Source organism: Oreochromis niloticus, linkage group LG3, assembly GCF_001858045.2.
Source record: "Oreochromis niloticus isolate F11D_XX linkage group LG3, O_niloticus_UMD_NMBU, whole genome shotgun sequence".
NCBI lineage: Eukaryota > Metazoa > Chordata > Actinopteri > Cichliformes > Cichlidae > Oreochromis > Oreochromis niloticus.
The window spans coordinates 5,497,604-5,516,341 of NC_031967.2; the positions used below are offsets into that span (position 1 = coordinate 5,497,604).

General features: G+C 38.0%; 1 protein-coding gene across 1 annotated transcript in view; it reads right to left on the minus strand.

Moving 5' to 3' along the window:
* nrxn2b (neurexin 2b) overlaps positions 1-18,738 on the minus strand; it is a 643,742-nt gene that overhangs the window by 472,225 nt on the left and 152,779 nt on the right. Inside the window, 1 exon segment of the mRNA XM_025905407.1 lies at positions 6,409-6,438. Within this exon segment, the coding sequence (XP_025761192.1) occupies positions 6,409-6,438 (30 nt within the window).

Genomic DNA, 18,738 nt, shown 5'->3' on the forward strand with positions numbered 1-18,738 from the left:
TCAAAATAAGGTCAGTACTTCCACGCTTTAAACGCTGCACGCTCATACTCCCGCACTCGATATATTATCCATTGTTGATCTGCAGACAGCTGTTGTCACGAACGTCGCACTCGTTTACGTCACTGTCATGAGACATTCTCGAAAAAAATCACGGTTTTAGTAACGCAGTAACGCAGCGTTCCTACGGGAAAGTAACGGTAATCTAATTACCGTTTTTGCAATAGTAATCCCTTACATTACTCGTTACTTGAAAAAGTAATCAGATTACAGTAATGCGTTACAAGTAACGCGTTACTGCCCATCTCTGTTTCTAACATTGATCCAGCTTATGGCACTGACTGGACTGGAATTTAAAAGGCTTTAAATTCCCCAGATCTCAATCCAGTCATGCCTTGGTGGGATGCCCTGGAACAAGGCTGATCCACAGGAACCCCACTCCGCTATCTGCAGAACCCAAAGGATCAGCTGTGAATGTTGTGGTCCCAAATACGGTTAGATTTCTGCTTTTGTAAAGAAATTATATAAAGGTAATGTAATATAAATACCTGGAACAAGTTAGACCACAGTGTGCTTGAAATAAACTATTTTTAAAAAGTTTTCATGATTAATTTGTTTGGGCTGCCTCCCTATTTTTAAAAATCAGAATTTCATTATGAACCATGTATCATAATGAACAATAATGTGCAACTCAGTTTCACCAGAATAGATTAAATGATGATTCTTTTCATTTATTTTCATAAGTACCTTTATGTGACAAAACAAAACTCACTGCAAATAAATCACGTAGCTCTATAAGCTAATTTCGTCCAGTTCCATCATCACATGGGATGGTGAAATATAATTTTGTTATTAATTTTAATCGTGGCAAAAAACAAAGCTATTAAAGAGAACAATTAGCTGCTTCATTTAAGGTAGAAGCACAGGAGAGAGATTCCATTCAAATGTGGAGATGAAGGACATGGCCTGGACCAAAAAATTGAAAGACCAAAAAACTGGCTAGAAACTGAAACTTGTTAATGAAGTTTGGGGAGCCCAATGACACAATAAAACAATGGTGGCAATTAAAAGAAACAATCTTTTACCTTGAGGAGGTCTTCTAATAATGGAAGAGATGCTTTTTTTTGCACTCTTTTTTTGCAGAGGTTGACACCCCCAAAGCACTACACTAAAACCTTTACGCTTTTAGTTTATTTTATTTAACTTTTTCGTTTTATATGCAAAAAGCAGTTTGGGCTGCTTTTACCAACACATTCATGTCTAAATAAAATGGTGTATTTAATGTTTTTTATCCATAAGATTGAATTTGAACAATGAAGGTCAAGGTCAAACACTTGGCCGACCTATGTACTCATATCCCCACATGCCTAGTATAATTGTTGTGAAGGTTGAAGATGGTCAAAAAATTGTAATATAAGGTTTTTACTGATCACATTTAGTGCAACCTTGACCTGATTTTCCCTCAAATTAAATCAGCTTGAGCTGTTATTGATATCTACCAACAGACAGATGAGATCTTGAAAACTATGGCTGCTAGACTGCTGACCAACAGACAGACAGACCGATTTCAAACGTCTTCCCCTCATGAGGAGAGTAACAGCCACCCAGGCATGTGGAGTAACTCATTTCAGCAATTGTTTTGTTTGTTTTGAGAGAAGTCATTTATGATAAATTTGCTAGTGGACAATGTTCCTTTGAGTTTAGTTGCTGTTAATCAGTTTTTCTGGGGCTTCCAATCTTGTGTTTCCCTGGTCAAGTTTCTGTTGTATCAATTTTGATTTCAGTTTGTTGCTTGTCACCACTGTCTTGGACTATAGTTGGTGTTAGTAGTCTTTCTATTGCTCTAGAGATCTGCTGTAAGCCTTAGGGTCACAGGGGGCACGGCCTCAGCTGTTTCATGTGAGAGTAAAGTGGCAGCACATTAATCGGAGAGCAGAAGATTTATTACTGAGTGAAGTGTCACAAAGCAAATAAAGTTTCCAGCGGAAAAACTAAATGGTTTAGATAATTAGTTCAGGAAAGTAAGTGCGTGTCCTTTCATGGCACATACACACTTGCACATACACAGACATGTGCATGCACATCTACTGTACCTCGTCCTTGACGTTTAAACAGTCAATCAGTTGTGTCTTCAGGATGACAAAACAATTTGTATTATTGTATTTTTTGTAATGTTTAATCATTGTATACTCCATTAATTTGACTTCTGTTCTTCTACTGCATTTAAATAATTAAATCAAAATGAAATGTTATGTTTTGGTTTACAAATATGCAGCCCAATGTGTGGAGCTGACAGCAGCCTTACAGGCAGGCAGATAAAGATCGGCACTGACTAAAAGCTGGGGTTTGTCCTTCCAGCAGCTGTGAAGGACAGCCTTGGGTTTGAGAGAAGATGGACATTGATTTTCTTGGCCTGGTTATATGACGACTGTGGCACTTGCCTCTGATCTTAAGAACTGACCAAAATTTTTCTTAAAAGAAATAAAATTTTACAAATCCAGATCTGCATGGTTAGGGTGCATGTGCATGTGCGTACACACACAAACACACTTATACAAAATGTGTTTACGGGCATATTTGTTTTCACTTTTAAGATGTTTTTAGTGTGTGCATTAGGATCTCTGTATCACTCAAAGGTATTTGTTTCCCAGATTATTTAAGCAGATCTTTTTTTCAATGTTGGAATTCAACAATTCCAATACCCTGCTTTTCTAAAACAATGAATAAGATCCAGCACCTTTGGGTGTGCCCAGTTTTCCTTTGAAGCTATTGACTGGAGATTGAATGTTCAGTGTTGCATTTGAGGCCCAGACTCTAAAAGCTGGATCAGGCTGATCTAAGGCAGTCCATTCAGTTCAGTTGTCTTTTACTACATCAGATATTGGCAGGAGTACACTGATTTCTACTGGGAAAGCTTACATAGCATGGACCAAGGTGCTGCTACAGCAAAGCAGTAGCAGTTTGGAAGAATTTCATTCTAGCTGCAGCAGCTTTCATTTGCATGATAGGGAGCACAGACTTTCAAACACTCACTTAAAAACACAGAAGACCTATGAGAAAGCCTCACAATGTTACTTGCTATTGCTTGTGATAACAAAGCTTTTTTTTACTACTACCATCTCCCTTTGAAAATACAAGCATCAGACTTCACAAAAAGTCTGATGCTTTTATGGATGGAAACCTTAAAACAAAAAACCATGGTAAAAGCCATGGTAAAGATCATTTACGTACTATCACTGCAGTATTCACTTATAATTCAAATGAAGAAACATAAAAAAACAAATTAACATATACATTTCCCCTAAAAAAAACAACAACAAATTCTGTTGTATGTATTAGCATGGTTTATTGCTTACCCTGTTAACTCTTCATTAAGTCTGATGCTTTTAATTCCAATAGAGCACAAGCAGTAGCAGGAAGAGAGTTTGTCTGAAGGAAGAATGATACATGAAAAGGCTTCTTCCAAAAAAGTGAACATTTATTTTTTGGGTCTCATTAGCACGTGGCACATGGGAGAGCAAGGTCGGTTATTATTTCACTTCATTGTGAACACTTGTGGACTTTCTGTCGTTTAAGTGAGCATGCATAAAGTAGTAGATTTGCTGTTTCAGACCAAATACACAGCAGGTCTTTCTAGCTTAAGGTGTGTTTAGCAATCTGTGGTTGCATTATTCTTGTAAACTAGAAGCAAGTCAGTCTTTTTAAGTTTATTCTGCAGGAATTACATTTAAACAAGTCTAAATTTTCTGAGCTAAAGCTGCATTTCACATGTGATTAAGGGGAATTCTACATTACTCAGATTGTTTTATTATTGCCTGTTATGTTGAATGCATTTACTGATAACATACAACCAAAGTTTGTCGTTGTTATTAATTTGTTAATTAAAGAATTTTTGAAAGTAGAATACAAATATTAATGTAAACATCAATTTATTTTCAGAGTAGTTGTTTCTTTACATAACTAAGACTAGACTTCCACAAAGTAAGATCCTAAAGTATGATTTTTTTGTTTGATTGTTTTCCACAGGTCTTGTTGTCTTTCACAGGATGATCATAATCTATTTAAGGAGACACAGTGGAGTATTTGGTTATCAATAAATCTTGTGTGAGTTAGACCATCATTCATGTATTTTAAGGGCAAAATAACAGTAACATAACATCAGATACTACACATACTACACTTTTTATGGTTCTTCATTATCAATTGTAGATAATATTACAATCAATTTGATTAATAATCAGTTATTGTTATTAAATAGAAATGGGTTGTTGTGCATTTTTTAGCCCTGATGCTTGTTTGTTATAGAATCTACCACATGTCTCTGAGTAATCATTACAATCCTTTAAATTCTATGGAATAATGGTGCACTGGTTAGCACTGTTGCCTCAAAGTACTTCACACTTGGCTCTGAGTACTGGAAGATACCTTAAGAAAAGGTATGTGCATCTAATCAGAACAGATGGAAGAAGTTCATTGGTGCATCCCTTTTAGTTAACAAATGGGGCCATGCCAGCACAAAGTATGCATGTTGTCACCAACAATATCCTTGCATCTCCATTGCTCTAGTTCCCGATCCACAGACTTTGGCCCAGTATATCTCTTCAAAGGTATGTCCCTGTCACTAAATAAGGCACAATGTATTACTGGGTGGTCTTGTGGGGTTAACAAGGTTGATTTAACATTGTAATGTAAAACACCACCACACATTTACTATGCAGTTAAGTTAAGATGAGGAATAATTCCATTCAAAACATTTATTGACACTTTGGAGATGCAAGGTCTGCAGAAATAGAAGCAGCATGTAGAGATGGCAGGGAAACAGAATGGAGTTCTTTGTTTTTTTGAAGTTTTGTCAGAATTGGCACATGGAAAAAGAAGCACATGAGCTGATTAACAAGCAGACTCACTTCTTCTGATTAATGATGAGCAGTGATCAAAAAAAGCATTTGTCTTTTGCCCTCCATAGTGAATCAATCAGCGCACATCTAATGCAAACTAAATGTCTGTTTAAAGTATGTCTTAATTTTCAGCATCAGTCTTTGATACAACTGGTACAGTTATGTAATGTTTTCACATCATTATTATATAAGGCCTAATCTCAGCTTTGTGAAGCAAAAATCCAGAAATGATGAATGCTATGGCTTTGGTTCAAATCATCAAACAATGTTATATTAGGTAAGGTGGGATTTAAAGCCCATTTGACATTTTTTAATGAACTTGATCATGTCTCTCATTTGTTCTGTATCAATAGAGGACAGTAAGATTAAACAGTAAAAGCAAAGGGAAGGAGTTCAAGCCTGCTTGAATCGTGGACTTCCACGATAGAAAAAAGCAATGTCTCCACTCCAGTAAAGGTCAGAACATGCATTGCACTTGTTCATTTTCTATTTCTTGTGGGCTTTGCTTAACACTTTTTTTTATGAAGATTGAAGGCCCGATGAATACAATTGAGAAACTAATAAACATCCGCTAAGTGTAGTTTAAAATGCATGTTGGCTGCACAAATTGCAATCAAATATTCAGATTTAACCTTTGATCATGAATTAAACACCTTTCTGAAAAATTTGCAGACGCTGAGGGAGAAAAGTGGGGTGTGCAGAGGTTAAACAGCTGGTGTGTGACATATGCAGGTCAGTGTTTACATTGCAGTCAATAACATCAATAACATCCAGTGTTCATAGCAGTGTCAAAACAATTGCAAATACATTGTCTCAAAACAGAATAACAATGACAATTCAAGAATCATCAGAACTTGAACTGTTTGCCCTTTAAAACATCAGAGTGCCAAACAATGGGAATGTCAGCAGAGTGGTGAAGAGAAACTCTGCACATTCGACAACACTTTCACCTTGAAGTGTTAGTGAATGAGAGTGTGGACACATTTTGCTGTTGTAATTTTGACCAACAAACACATTTCCAATAGAATCAGCAGGATTTTTTTTCTTCCTTTTGTTTTGTTAAATTATTCTTGTTTAAACCCAAAGAAAAGGGATAGCAGAAAAGTGTTACCTTCAGCCCCGGGGTCAGGTCGTCGGGGTCAAAGGTGGTCAGAGGTGAAGGTCCAGGACGTGAGCCATAGGACAGGACAAAGGGTGGGACACGTATTGGTGGAGGTCACAAAAAAGCACAAAGATATGGCAGCAGGGAGAGGAAGGAGAAGCAGGAGGCATAACCAAAAGTCAAAAAGGAAAAAGTAAAATGTGACAAAGAAGGGGCAGCAACAGGGGAGAATGATGCAAAAGATTAAAAGCCAAGGAGGAGGATTTTGGGGAAAATGGAGGGATATGGCACAGAGGGAAGGTAAAAAGCAGAGGAGGAAACTGTGAGAGAAAGCAGTAGTTTTGGGGCAAAGAGGGCTGAGTCAGTTCCTCTAAAAAACAGAACCAAAATAAAAAAGGAATGAACCCATACCTTGGTCGTTTAACGTCAGGTGCGCCAGACCTTGAAAGGGAAAAAACAGAAAAAAAGAACAGAAAGAGGAAGAAAAGAAGGTCATAAAAGGCACGGGAAGAAAAAAAGCATTGTCACAACGTTGGACTGCAGTTTGTGACAGACATCCTGGGGCAGACTTGGATGTCAGAGTTCAAATCAAAGGTAAAAAACGAGAAAGAGAGAGAAAGATAGAGAGAAAGAGCGAATAGTAACGGAAAACGAGCAAACACTTCTTGAGTGAGGTGTGTGGGGGGGTGGGGGGGTTAGAAAAAAAAGCATTTTTATTTGGCGCAACCCCCGAAGGCTATTGCTCTCACAAATGCTTTTTTTTCCTTTGGAGTACTTATGGAACACACAGAGAACTGTTTGGCAGAAAAGGCTTGAACCTGGTATCTCATATCCAACTGTACTCAAACCAAACACACACTCACACACACACACACAAAGAGCTTTGCAAGGTTCACACAGAGGAGGTCAAAGATAAATCTGGAAACATGCTACAGGATCAAACGTTCTCTGCACCCTAATGTGGGAAGATATTATCAGAACACCATTCGGAAGCAGTTATTAAGCTGGCTGTAGGCTACCAAGCAAACGTCTAGCCAAACACGCATTTCAATAGATTCAACAGAGACAATGTTGGTGCTAGTAGGTAATATAAATCTTACATTATGCAACTTTCAAAAAGCCATAGTCACAGAGATCAGTTCGAGATACTGTATTATTATTTAATGCCATAAACACACACACAGAAAACTGTTGAGAATACAATCCCAGAAAGAGTACTCCCCCACATAAAGCCAACAACGTGCTTCCAGCTGTCTTTAAAATAAGCAACAACCTAAACAGTGTCCACCTGTCAAAGGTTGTTGCCTAAACTAAATGAAGTTACAAACACGGAAAAGTAGTTTTACAATTCATGGTTTTCACAACTGGATGAATATATTGGCTAGTGAACTTCAGACTTTTCCAGACATAGACTTTACTTCCACAGCAGGATGTAGTCCAACTCCATCATCTTGGACTACAGCTAATGTCAGTAGTTCTTCTTCTACTTCTCTAACCAGAACCTCCAGCAGGCAGTTCATGTGTCACTACACTAACCTAACCCAAGAAATATCGCTGCCAGCTAGAATCAAAGATGATGAAGTCGGTGTTTATGAACAGGACAAGAGTGTCATTCAGGAAGCAGTTGCTTGCATTTTTTAGTTATTGAGTCGAACCTCGCAGGCGAAATAAAGACTATAGAGGAGAAATATAACTGTATATGGACACAGTATAAAGTATATGGATTGTTATTAGTAATTTTACATTGGTGGGCAGATGGTGACCAGTTGAAACATTTTAACATCCCCACTCTCTTTAGCTACTATATAGTTCCTGGTTGGGAAAAGCTATCGTACTGGTGATTATAAGAGAAAAAGCGTGACAAAAAGGGAAAAACAGGAAAAGAGCTGTTGTAAGCTCCCTATGAGCTGACAGTGGTCATCAACTGCACACATACAGCAGCATGTTTTTCAATAGAATTCTTGGAAGCAAACCATGTCAGTCAGATAAATAAAACTGAAAAGACTGAAGCGCTATGGCCTCAAGCAGAGTTTATTCCCACATACACTAAACAGCTACAGCAAATTGGATTTAACCCCAGGCTGCACGGAATACAAACAGCACTATGTCTGTTGAACTAGAAGACCCAGAAGGTCGAATCATTTCATCTCAACCTGTCTTTTCTTGATCAATACCACTTCAAGCATAAGACTTTTGGTGTTATCAGCAAACAGCTTAATATAAATAACCATTTAAGATCGAGGGAACACAGAGCAACAGCCTTAAACTGTTAAACATTACTTCTGGTTTTAATCTCAGCATCTGGCAAACAAACAAAAGTTCAAGTCCCAGTTAGCCGCAGTGATCTGATCTATGGATTCTATGACACCCTGGAAGTGTCTGTTAATGCAGATTATATCCAGCATACATTTAAATAGCAATCATTAATTCTCAGTACAATTTTTCACCTAACCTCCCAAATAAATAATGTGCTAAAACACAGATTTCGAACTCTAGCAGTACCAAATAAGAGCAACAACCTTTAAAGCAGAACTAATCTCAGCCGAGACAGCTTGCACGAACAGCAAATGTTGTCTGTGTAACAATTTTAAGCACAAAGAGTGACTAACTGCAGTGCTTGACAGCTAAAGTTTTCTAAACATTTGGTTTCTGCTTTTTCTTGAAGACAAACCAGGCAAAAAAAAAGTGTTTATAGTCAAAAGTGGCTAGCTGTTAGTCTATGCACAAACACATCTACACTACCAACCAGCAGGCAGACAAATCAGAAGGCAAAGCCTACAGAAGCTCAAATGACTCTTCACTACAAGCTGTTCCTATTGTCCTCTTTCTTAATAACATCTGTGATTCAGGGGAAGAAGAAATATACAGGCAGAGTGTTTTATTTATCTGGCTTCAGTCCGTTTCCTGCCGGCCCTTTGCAGGGAGTTCAATCATTCTCACTCTGCCTCCTTCTGTTTTTGTTCCCTTGCTCATAATCCATTAAGGAGATAAGGCGAAGGCTCCTGCAATGAAACAGAATGGTGCTGTCGCTGCATACCAAATCATTCAAATACATCCCCCCACCTCCCACCCCGACCTCATCCAGCTTAGCCGAGCAAAAAGCAGTGGTACAATTTTATGGAAAAGGAACACAAAAGAAGCCAAAGAAGAGGTAAAACAGACAGAAAAAAGACAAAAAAAATAAAGTCATGAAAACAAGGTGTCATTGGCATCCTCACAGCCTGTGCAAATGAAAGATTAAGAGACAGGTGTGCAGATAACAAAAGGTAGCCAAAAGATAATCAAAAGGACACAGTGATTCCAAGGTATTGTATTAAAAAGTAAAATAGAGAAATGTAAAAGATTTCTTCCAAATTGCAGGACACAAAAGCCACATACACACTAACACACAGCCAGTCGCACACATCATGTTGAGTTGGCACAAGTCTTGGATGTCAGACTCCCAACATGCCAGATCCCGATTGGAGTTTTAATGACTTTCACTAGCAAGTTGTTGAAAGAGAGGCAGCAGCATGGCAGAAAAAATAAATTACTGATCACTTTAAGATATCCAGAAACAACAGACACAAGAAAAACGCTCCATCCCACATTAATATTGAAGCACAAAACAAATTTACCACAGCCAAAAGCAGCATTGCTCCACACACACTGTGAACATGACAACATCTCAGTCCAAACTACAAGTTTCTATCCTTGAGCATTTGATCACATCCTTATTTTTGGTGAGTACAGATGGGAGTGCCTAACGGAACGGGCGCTGTTTGGAGAACGGCTGAGATTGGGTGGTTTTGATTGAATGGCAGATGGAGCAGGGTAATAATTCTGTCATTAGGAGGAGTCACGTTTGCATGTTATCTCAAATGCTCTTGTTCCCCTTTGTTGTTTTGACCTCTTCTCATTCCCCTTCTCCATGCGGAGCCCTGCATGAGCCAGCTGCTGTCACCTCCTGCTCTCTTCTACCTCATCATTTCTTTGCTCTTATCGGGACCAAACTAAAACAGCCCAAATGTAGAACAGAGACCAAGACTGATTTGCTGCAGCAAGACAATTTATTGGTTATGGCTGAAGTTAGGCTAAAAGAGCTATGGTAGCCAGTGGCAGAGGGGCAAGGATGTGGCTGGAGGTGGAACTGGAGGGAGGAAAAGCAGGGTTATACAGGGTTAGCAGAATCTCAGGGCTGCTAAGGGCTGGAACAAGACTAACTGACAGCAGTTGCCGAGTCTGGCACTGTGAGGGAGTGAAGGCCAGAATATAAGCTTGCAGCAGTTAAAGGTGACTGAATGATGCAGAGTCTGATCAGCACTACACTACTCTATACTACAATACACTACACCACACAATTTGGACAGCGATCATGTTAAAAACAAATAAAGACTTTAATGGAACTTTAATGCAATTGAACCATGTGAACAAATAACCCCAAAGAAAGTTGTGAGAAAATGTAAACAGAATGTAATCTCCTAATCAGCTCTGTGACACTTGGGAATGTAAACAATAAAAACAGAAGGCAATGTTTTCCAAATCTCACAAACTTGTAGTTTAGTCACAACAAAAAAATGCGAAAAAATATCAAATGTTGAAATTGAGAGAGTTCACTGTTTCAAGCAATATTTTAGGTGATTTTGAATTTGACAGCAGCAACATGTCTCAAAAAAGTTTGGACTGGGCAAAAAATTGCTGGAAAAGTAAGCTGGAGAACATCGTGCCACTATTAAGGTGAACTAGCAACTAGATAGTAACATGACTAAGTTTAAAAAGAGATTAAAAAAACAGCATCTACAAAGTCTTGACGATTTCAGAATAATTTTCCTGAATGTAAAAATGTGAAAAAGAGGAAATATATGAAAGTAATGAAGAAATGGTAGTATTGTCTTTGGGTCAAAGGTCATTTAAAATGGACTGAGGCAAAGTGGAAAATTGTTCAGTTATCAAAAAAGGATTAAATTTGAAATTATTTTCGGAAAACATGGATGCTGTGTCCTTCAGACTCATGAAGAGAGAGGTCACCCGGCTTGTTATCAGCACTCAGTTCTGAATCCTGATGGTATGGCGGTGCATCAGTGGCTATGGAACTGGCAGCTTGCACATGTGCAAGGCAGCAGTGCAGTGGAGCACCGGGAAAGGCCACGCATATTTCAGCAAGACAATTCTAAATTCACACACTGCAGCTATTAAAACAACATGACTTCATAGTAAAAGACTGAAGTGGCCTGCCTGCAGTCCAGACCTTTCTTCAGCAACTGAAAACATTCAAAGCGTCAACAGTCATCGATCATCTCAGGGCACCAGCACTAACACATTAACCACACTTGGAGGGTAGATAGAAAAATTTGAGTCATCCTCATTGTTTTTTTCTACCAATTTCCTTCCCTCACGCTATATCTTGTTCATTAGATGGACATCCATACTCTCATCAGATGGAAGTGTTCACTTTCCAGCCACCTCTGTGGTGTTTTAATGGCATGCTAAACAGCATCCTTCTCTGAGGACTGTCACTCACATACGGCCACCACAGTTTATGTGCTTCCTGGAAGCACACACCATACTGACACAACCCCTTTTCTTTACCTGCTGATCCCAAGGCAGTAGTCAACAGCAGTTAAGTATTCTTTATATTTTCAAGGACACTGCCTGTGATAACGTTAGTGACTTCAGTAGGCATTACCAAAAACCAAACAGACAAAGTGTATAAAAGTATTGAAATATAAAATGAGAACAATAAATTCTTTTATATGCAGCTTATTGCTTAGTGCACCCTTGGCACACAATATAAAAGTGCACACTATCCAAAACATCTGACACGTCCACAAATCAATGGCTTTTACTAGACCTGGGCTAAGATAAAGTTTCACAGTATGATTATTACTTTATATCTCTCATTGCTGAAAAGTGCAGGCATGGCTCTGGAGTACTCAGAAACAAACTAGGGCAATTTGTAAAAACATCTGCTGAAAGATGTCGGAAAATGGTTCTGATTGAACGTGAACAATATTCCTCCCAGTAGTCAGATGTATAATGCAGTATCTTAGAGCAGCTAAAGTAATATTAAACTGTGGCTGATTTAAAGTGCTTTAATAATTAATCATGGATATCTATTCTATGAGAGAAAGATGGAGATAGTAGGAGCTAAGGAGCGAAGAACACCTCTACAGTCCCGCTTTGATTTCTTTCAATGCCCTATTTCAAAAAGGAAGAGACATATGTTAAAGGTATGTTCTTTAACATTAGGTTGCTTGGAGACCACATCAGACAAATTTGGCTCGCTGTGGAAAAAGAGATGGCAAGGCATGCTGAGAGGGATCCTTGTGTATTTCCCTAATGTTTGCAATGACCCTCAATCAAATAGCTACATGAACACCTGAAAAGCTTTGATTCATTCAAATCTGGTCAATAGGTTCAGCTTTTGTTAGTATGTAAATTAAGGTAGTGTACCTTCAAAGGTCAAAGGTCTTTTCTGGACCAGCAACATCACCCAACAATTCTAAACCGATGTTTTCAAGATTTTATTTGCAAAAAGCATATGATGGTGTTTTCATCTAATCTGAGCAACTGTATAAATTTAAGAACTGTTGAGCAGGCTGGGTAGAAATCATGAGCATGGAGTATTTTACATGCCTGAGTTTGATAAGCTGTCAAAGCAGTCAAGCAAACATAATCAAATCATTTCTTTTGGTAAGCCCTCATGATACAATTACTAGCATTCAAAACAAAACATACAAAACAAGTGAAAAACAGAGGGGGAAATAAGGCTCTAACTTGGCCTTGGGATTTGTCGAGGTAATTTATTACATACTGTAGACTTCACACCTCAGTAGCACTTTTGACATTGACTCCGGGGTGGCCAAACCTGTTTTTTGTTTATGTATTAAAGATGAAACTACCTGTTTATACAAATACTGACTGGAAAGAGAAGAAGAGACCCTTGGAGCTCTTGGCTGCTCCTGTTCTTAGAGCAGCTAGATAGTGTAGTGGTAAGACTACACACCTTTGGTGTGGGAGTCACGAGTTTGATTCCCACCTGGTATCCAGTATGGGTTCTAGTGGACCCCCCATGTTAAAACCAAGCCCTGGAATGTTATGTCTGCAGCTTGGACACAAGCAGTTCACTGTATGTATTCTATTATATCTATTGTGCATGCGACAAATAAAGGTTGTTTGTTGTTGTTATCTTTACTGCACTACTATCTGGCTGTGGCTGTGACTCACTTAATGATTATATGATACAGTAGACATGGCATTAAATTGAACTTTTTATGCACTTACAGTGCTTTGATGTATAGACAGCTCATAAATTTCATATATTTTAATTTTATCAACAAAAACTCTTTACGGCATTTTACAGTTGTCTTCTGTGTGTCTCTGCATACATCTGATTATTGTAGCAATACTGTTGACCCCAGGCAAAGAACTTAACTAAGCGAGTGAAGGATCAAATCTTTATGGTCAGTTTCCACTTTCCGCAGCAGCAATGCACAAAGTCATTTGGAAGTCTGTCGAATAACTTGATTTACTATAAAAGTTACAATAAGTAATGAACACTGCAAATGCCAAGGTTTGCAGATAAACAATATTCAAACCAACACCACCATGACAGGTAAAGTAAAACAATATGTTTTGATTGTAGTGCTATTGCTTTGGGTTGTGAACAAGCACTGCCAAATTACCAACATTTAAAGGTACCAACTTTTCATAACTAAAAACCTATCAGTGCAATACGTGTATTTTTATTCAGCATGGGCCTACACATATTACAAATACGTTGAGCGTTGTTTATTGTCTTAATAACAGTTTACTCTGGGTGTGGGAAGATAATGAAGGATCACAATGGAAAATACTTCATCTCAAGATATTGTGCTCCCCAAGATCTCCTAATCAGCTCTGTGACACTCGGTAAATCATTTTGACTCCCACTTCTTGTTCATTAAAACACAACTATGTCATGGAATATATCAGAGCATCTTGGAGATCGGTGAGGGGTAACGATCTTACAGTCACTGATCCGTCTTAATTAAACAGTTCATAAATAAATTGGAGCTCCATATGTCAAGCTGGAGAACTTGGACTAATTTCATGTTCTAGCCATCAAAGCTAGCATACAGAAGGGATGTTGGTGATTTCTTCACTTATGCCTAATTATACAGTACAAGGTCAGAGGCGCTTCAGTATTTCAGCAGCTCTTACATGAAACCCCACTGCATTTATTTGAAAGAAGAAGCTGTACCATCACCAATATGACATCATACAGCAAACATACTATCCTTATCTCCTAGACAAGGTCTCCTGAGGTCAAAACTCAACACTAGCCCCCCATGGATATCTCAAAACTTCTATATATATATATATATATATATATATATATATATATATATATATATATATATATACCCTTCCTCTTTCACTCTGCAGATGTTCCTTACACGATTTCTCCAGTCCATCCATCCTCTTTTTAAACAGCCAGCGTCATAGAATGACTTATTCATAGAATGAATAAGTGTCCTCTGATTGCCACTTATGGACTGAACACATTAGAGAAGCTGAAAGTGGAGAGTGGACCACAAAATGCATGCTGTCCTGAACATTTCTTTTCCTCACAGGATTTTGGAAGCTATAATTACAACATCAGATGTGACAGGGAAACAAGCCGCCAAGAAGTATTGAAAGGAAGGCAGGAAGCCAGTCCTTAAGTGGAAGATTATAGCCGTGGAACCACAGCACCTTTCTTAAAAGCCCAAAACCCAACCCTAACACACACGAAGATTGCCAAAAGCTAATAGCACAACAATTAGAATCCTCTAAAAGTAAAAGGTATCTTCATCATCAGACAAGGATATAAAAGAATAAACAATCATTATCAGTCAGTAATAGATAGTATAAGTACAATCTATAAAAAAAGTATATGAAGTTGTTTCTCATTGAGATTGTTAATATCAGTCCTGTTTCTACTGCAAAGCAATCCAACATTAGTTACCCACAGTAAAAACAAGACGAAAATCTCCTGGACCTCTGAGCTATAGAAGCTCAAGTCAGAAGCAAAGTGATCTACAGGGACGTTAGCGCAAAATAACACCTTGCCTTGAGCATTTGTTGATGTTTAATGTTTCATTTTGACAATGTTCTCCCTTCAGGCTCTGTTTAGAAGCTCAGTCCTGTTTCTCTTCACTAACAGCCCTTCACTGTGTTCTGTAGATTTGTGTTAGGGAAAGGGAAAAAAAACAGTTATAATGATTTTGCCTGAATATGTAGCTGCCCGTGAGTTTTTGTCAGAGCGACTTCCTGTCTTGTGTCAGGGGGTGGGTCTCAGCAGGTAACTGCAACAACAACCCATAATGGAAAATTAATGTCTTCCAACTGAGACAACACACTAACTTCACTCACTGGGTCGGGTAAACACTATTAGACCACCAAATCTGTAGTGCTCCTGGAAGTTCAGTCATTTGCGCGAGCGTAATTATCGCAAAATTCATGGAAATTTCTGTAACAAATGTATTCATTATTCATGTGCCTATTTTGTAAGGCTGGAATCCTCTTTGTGAGAAACGATAAGCAGCTGATTTAACTGAGATTGGAAAGTCCCAAATGGTCTATCCTCCCTACTCACTACAGGATAATGATGTGTTTCTTTGTCTCACAATGGTAAATGAAAAGGTACTTAAACAGTCTTTTTAGCAAGCTGAATTATACAAAGAGTGTTAAATAGTTTATTCTAATAATTAGTCTAAATCTTAGAATCTCTAGTTCTTAATGCCTTTTAACAGTTTACAATAGATTGTTGTTAAATTATTTTTAAAAATGTGCCTTTACACTGGCTACTGTCCTAAAGTTGAAGATTTAAACGCATCCTTAAATACACCTTGAACAAAAACTTTTTGTTAGCTCAATACACAGGAAATATCAAATATTAGAAAGAAGAAATCTGAAAAATACCATAAAACATGTGCAAGAAAGAGAAAAAATTATTATTTTTTCCATATTGTGATTCCAGTGTTATATCATAAAATGCCTAAATTAAGGTAACAACAAATCCAAAGTTGCCTTTTCATTGAGATACAACAGTATCTTGTTTAGTTTCAGCAGCTGAGCAAAAAGCCCTGCTGCTTGCTTTCATGTTGCCAAAGTCTAATTAGGCAAACTGAACAAATAACAGTGAGACAGAAGTCCTCTGCATATTCAAACAAAAGGGCTCCTGAGTTTGAGCAACCAGAAGGAGCTGAAGGGAGGGAGAGAGAAGAGAGTGAGCTGATCACAAGAAAATTAAACGGCACTGAACCTTGTAAACAAATATTTCAACAATGTTAAACACAATGTAGGAGATGTCTGGTGCCGCTGTGGTGTGAAATAGCCTTGCTCTGTTTGGAATGGGGTTTCACGTATGATGGACACAAAACTTAAAACAAATAAATAAATACAAACAAACAAAAACAAAAAGCCTCACATGGATCTGTAATTGGGTATCAGTTAATGTTAATACAAAGGGGTTTAATAGAAAGACTTTCTCATAAATGTGACCAGTGGAGCAAGGTGAGACTTCTTCTATTTATGAATTTAAACAGAATCCATATTTCCACCTGCTTGGAAAGTCCAGTATTGCCCTTATTAATAATTTGTCCTTTACTGATGTGTCCCGCCTTGAGCTGTCAAGTACTGTACTGTATATTTCCCTGAACTATATAGAGGTACTGCAGCCATAATGTTGAGGTGAAAGAAGAAGAAAAAAAGACACCAACAATTACTTTCCCCTTAATAACATAGATTTTATTTTCTTCCAAAGTCTGGTTCTCTTTAAAGTAGTTTATCACTTTTTAGGCTTTGTGTGGGCAAATGCATGAGATGCTGTAGCAAGCTGACCCTTGTTGGCATAGCAACAGACTCGTATCTTGACATGATGATGGCCACGCTTGTGTATTCTCATTCTGCTTCGCACTCCTCTGTTTCCTTTGTGTTCCCAAACCTGCTTCATCTCCTCTTCTTTTGTGAATTTGGCCTTAACACTGTAGCATGCACTTTACCTCTTTCATTACTTTTATCTTTCAGTTCCTCCATGTGTATTTTATTACATTACCCAGTCAAATATAAAATGCTCAAGTTAAGGGGGGCTTACACATTTGAAAAAGCTATATAACTAAGAATTTAAATAAAGTTAAATTAAGTGCACAGTAAAATCTGCATGCTATTAACAAAATTGTGCCCGTTAATCGCCTAAATCAAATTGTGCTTGAAATAAGCAAAAAATGATAAATTGCATTTACTATCTACTAAAGAAATTGGGGAAAGAGTTGAATAAAGTAACAAAGGACAGAAAGAAACAGAGTACAATGAAAGTGGACAATTACAGCCAACGCTGTTGATTAAAAAATTTCCATAATGAAAAAATAAAAGAAACAGAACTGAACACATGACCACATTTTGATCCTTAAAGTAAACAAGAATGTATTAAAATCAAAATTTTAAATTTACATTTTAATTTCTTAAAATTAGCTTAAGTTTTGTTACGGTTTTGCAGACTTTGATCTCTGTCTCAACCAGTTTGATCCATTTCTCAGCTAGAATGAGTCATTAAGGGGTTTCTGGATATACTAAGCATTTGCTGGATGCCAAAACAGCTGATATGAGATAAGATGACCGTGGAGGCCAGTTCATTAGATGTGCCATCCTTCTCTGTCCTTCTTGGCCACACACCCGAAAGGTATCACTTTGAATCACTTGCTTGTTAAAGAACAAATTAGAATCTGAATAACCTCAATCCAGATAAGATAGTGTGCCACTGCAGAATGATTGGAATAAATGACATATAAATAAATGATAATAAATGAACACAAGCTCAGGATAGATACAATAAGATCACTAGAAAAAATGCACTGCTTTTATTTGGCTAATTTTGTGCTCTTGTCTCTTTTCAGCTCAGTGAGAGTCATCAGGCTGATTCAAACTGCTCTCATTTACTGTTGCGGCAGCTTCTTCTTTCTTCTCACACATAGACATGTTCCATGTGGAGTTGATAAGAGACAGCTGGAGTGAAATAATTTCTAACTGTGCAAGTATAATAGAAGTTTTTGAACAACTGTTGCACAGACCAACTTCCTTCTAGCTTCTACCTTATGTATCTCTGACTACACAAACTATTTGGAAGTAAACCGGTGAGCGAGGAAAAGGAAAGTCCAGATGAAACCATAGGGTCCTTAGATGTAGTCTCACTTTTCACTGAGGCAGAGGAGACACAAAACAACTACAGCAAGACAACTCTTTACACAAGAGGACCAGCTTTACCCCAAGTCAGATTTGCACACTGTTAGACCTCTGCCTTACCACCACATATTTTAAGTACAAGGGTTTCTACAGATAAAAACATGGACGTGCTATGGCTCTTCAGTGTCACACAATGTAGTCAACCTTTAATGGAAGAAGTGGAAAGTAAAACTCGTGGCTCTTTCAAAGGCAGAGCACATAGCCACAGGCACAGATGTGTAGATGACACCTGGTCAACTCAGCGCAGTGGAGAGAAGCATAAAGTTCACCAGAAGACACAAAGGATAATAGTTTTCTGTTTGTGGACTGCACTGTGCAATGGAAGTCTCAATACTGAAGTTTACTGGAAGCCCGCAAACACAGACCAGAACCTACTCTTTGACTCCGACCACCCTCTGCAAACAAACTTGGGTGATCAGGACCCTTCAATTACAAACAGAACAACATTGTGATCTCTTATGTAGCAACCTAGTGCACTTCAGACCCAGCCACACCTTC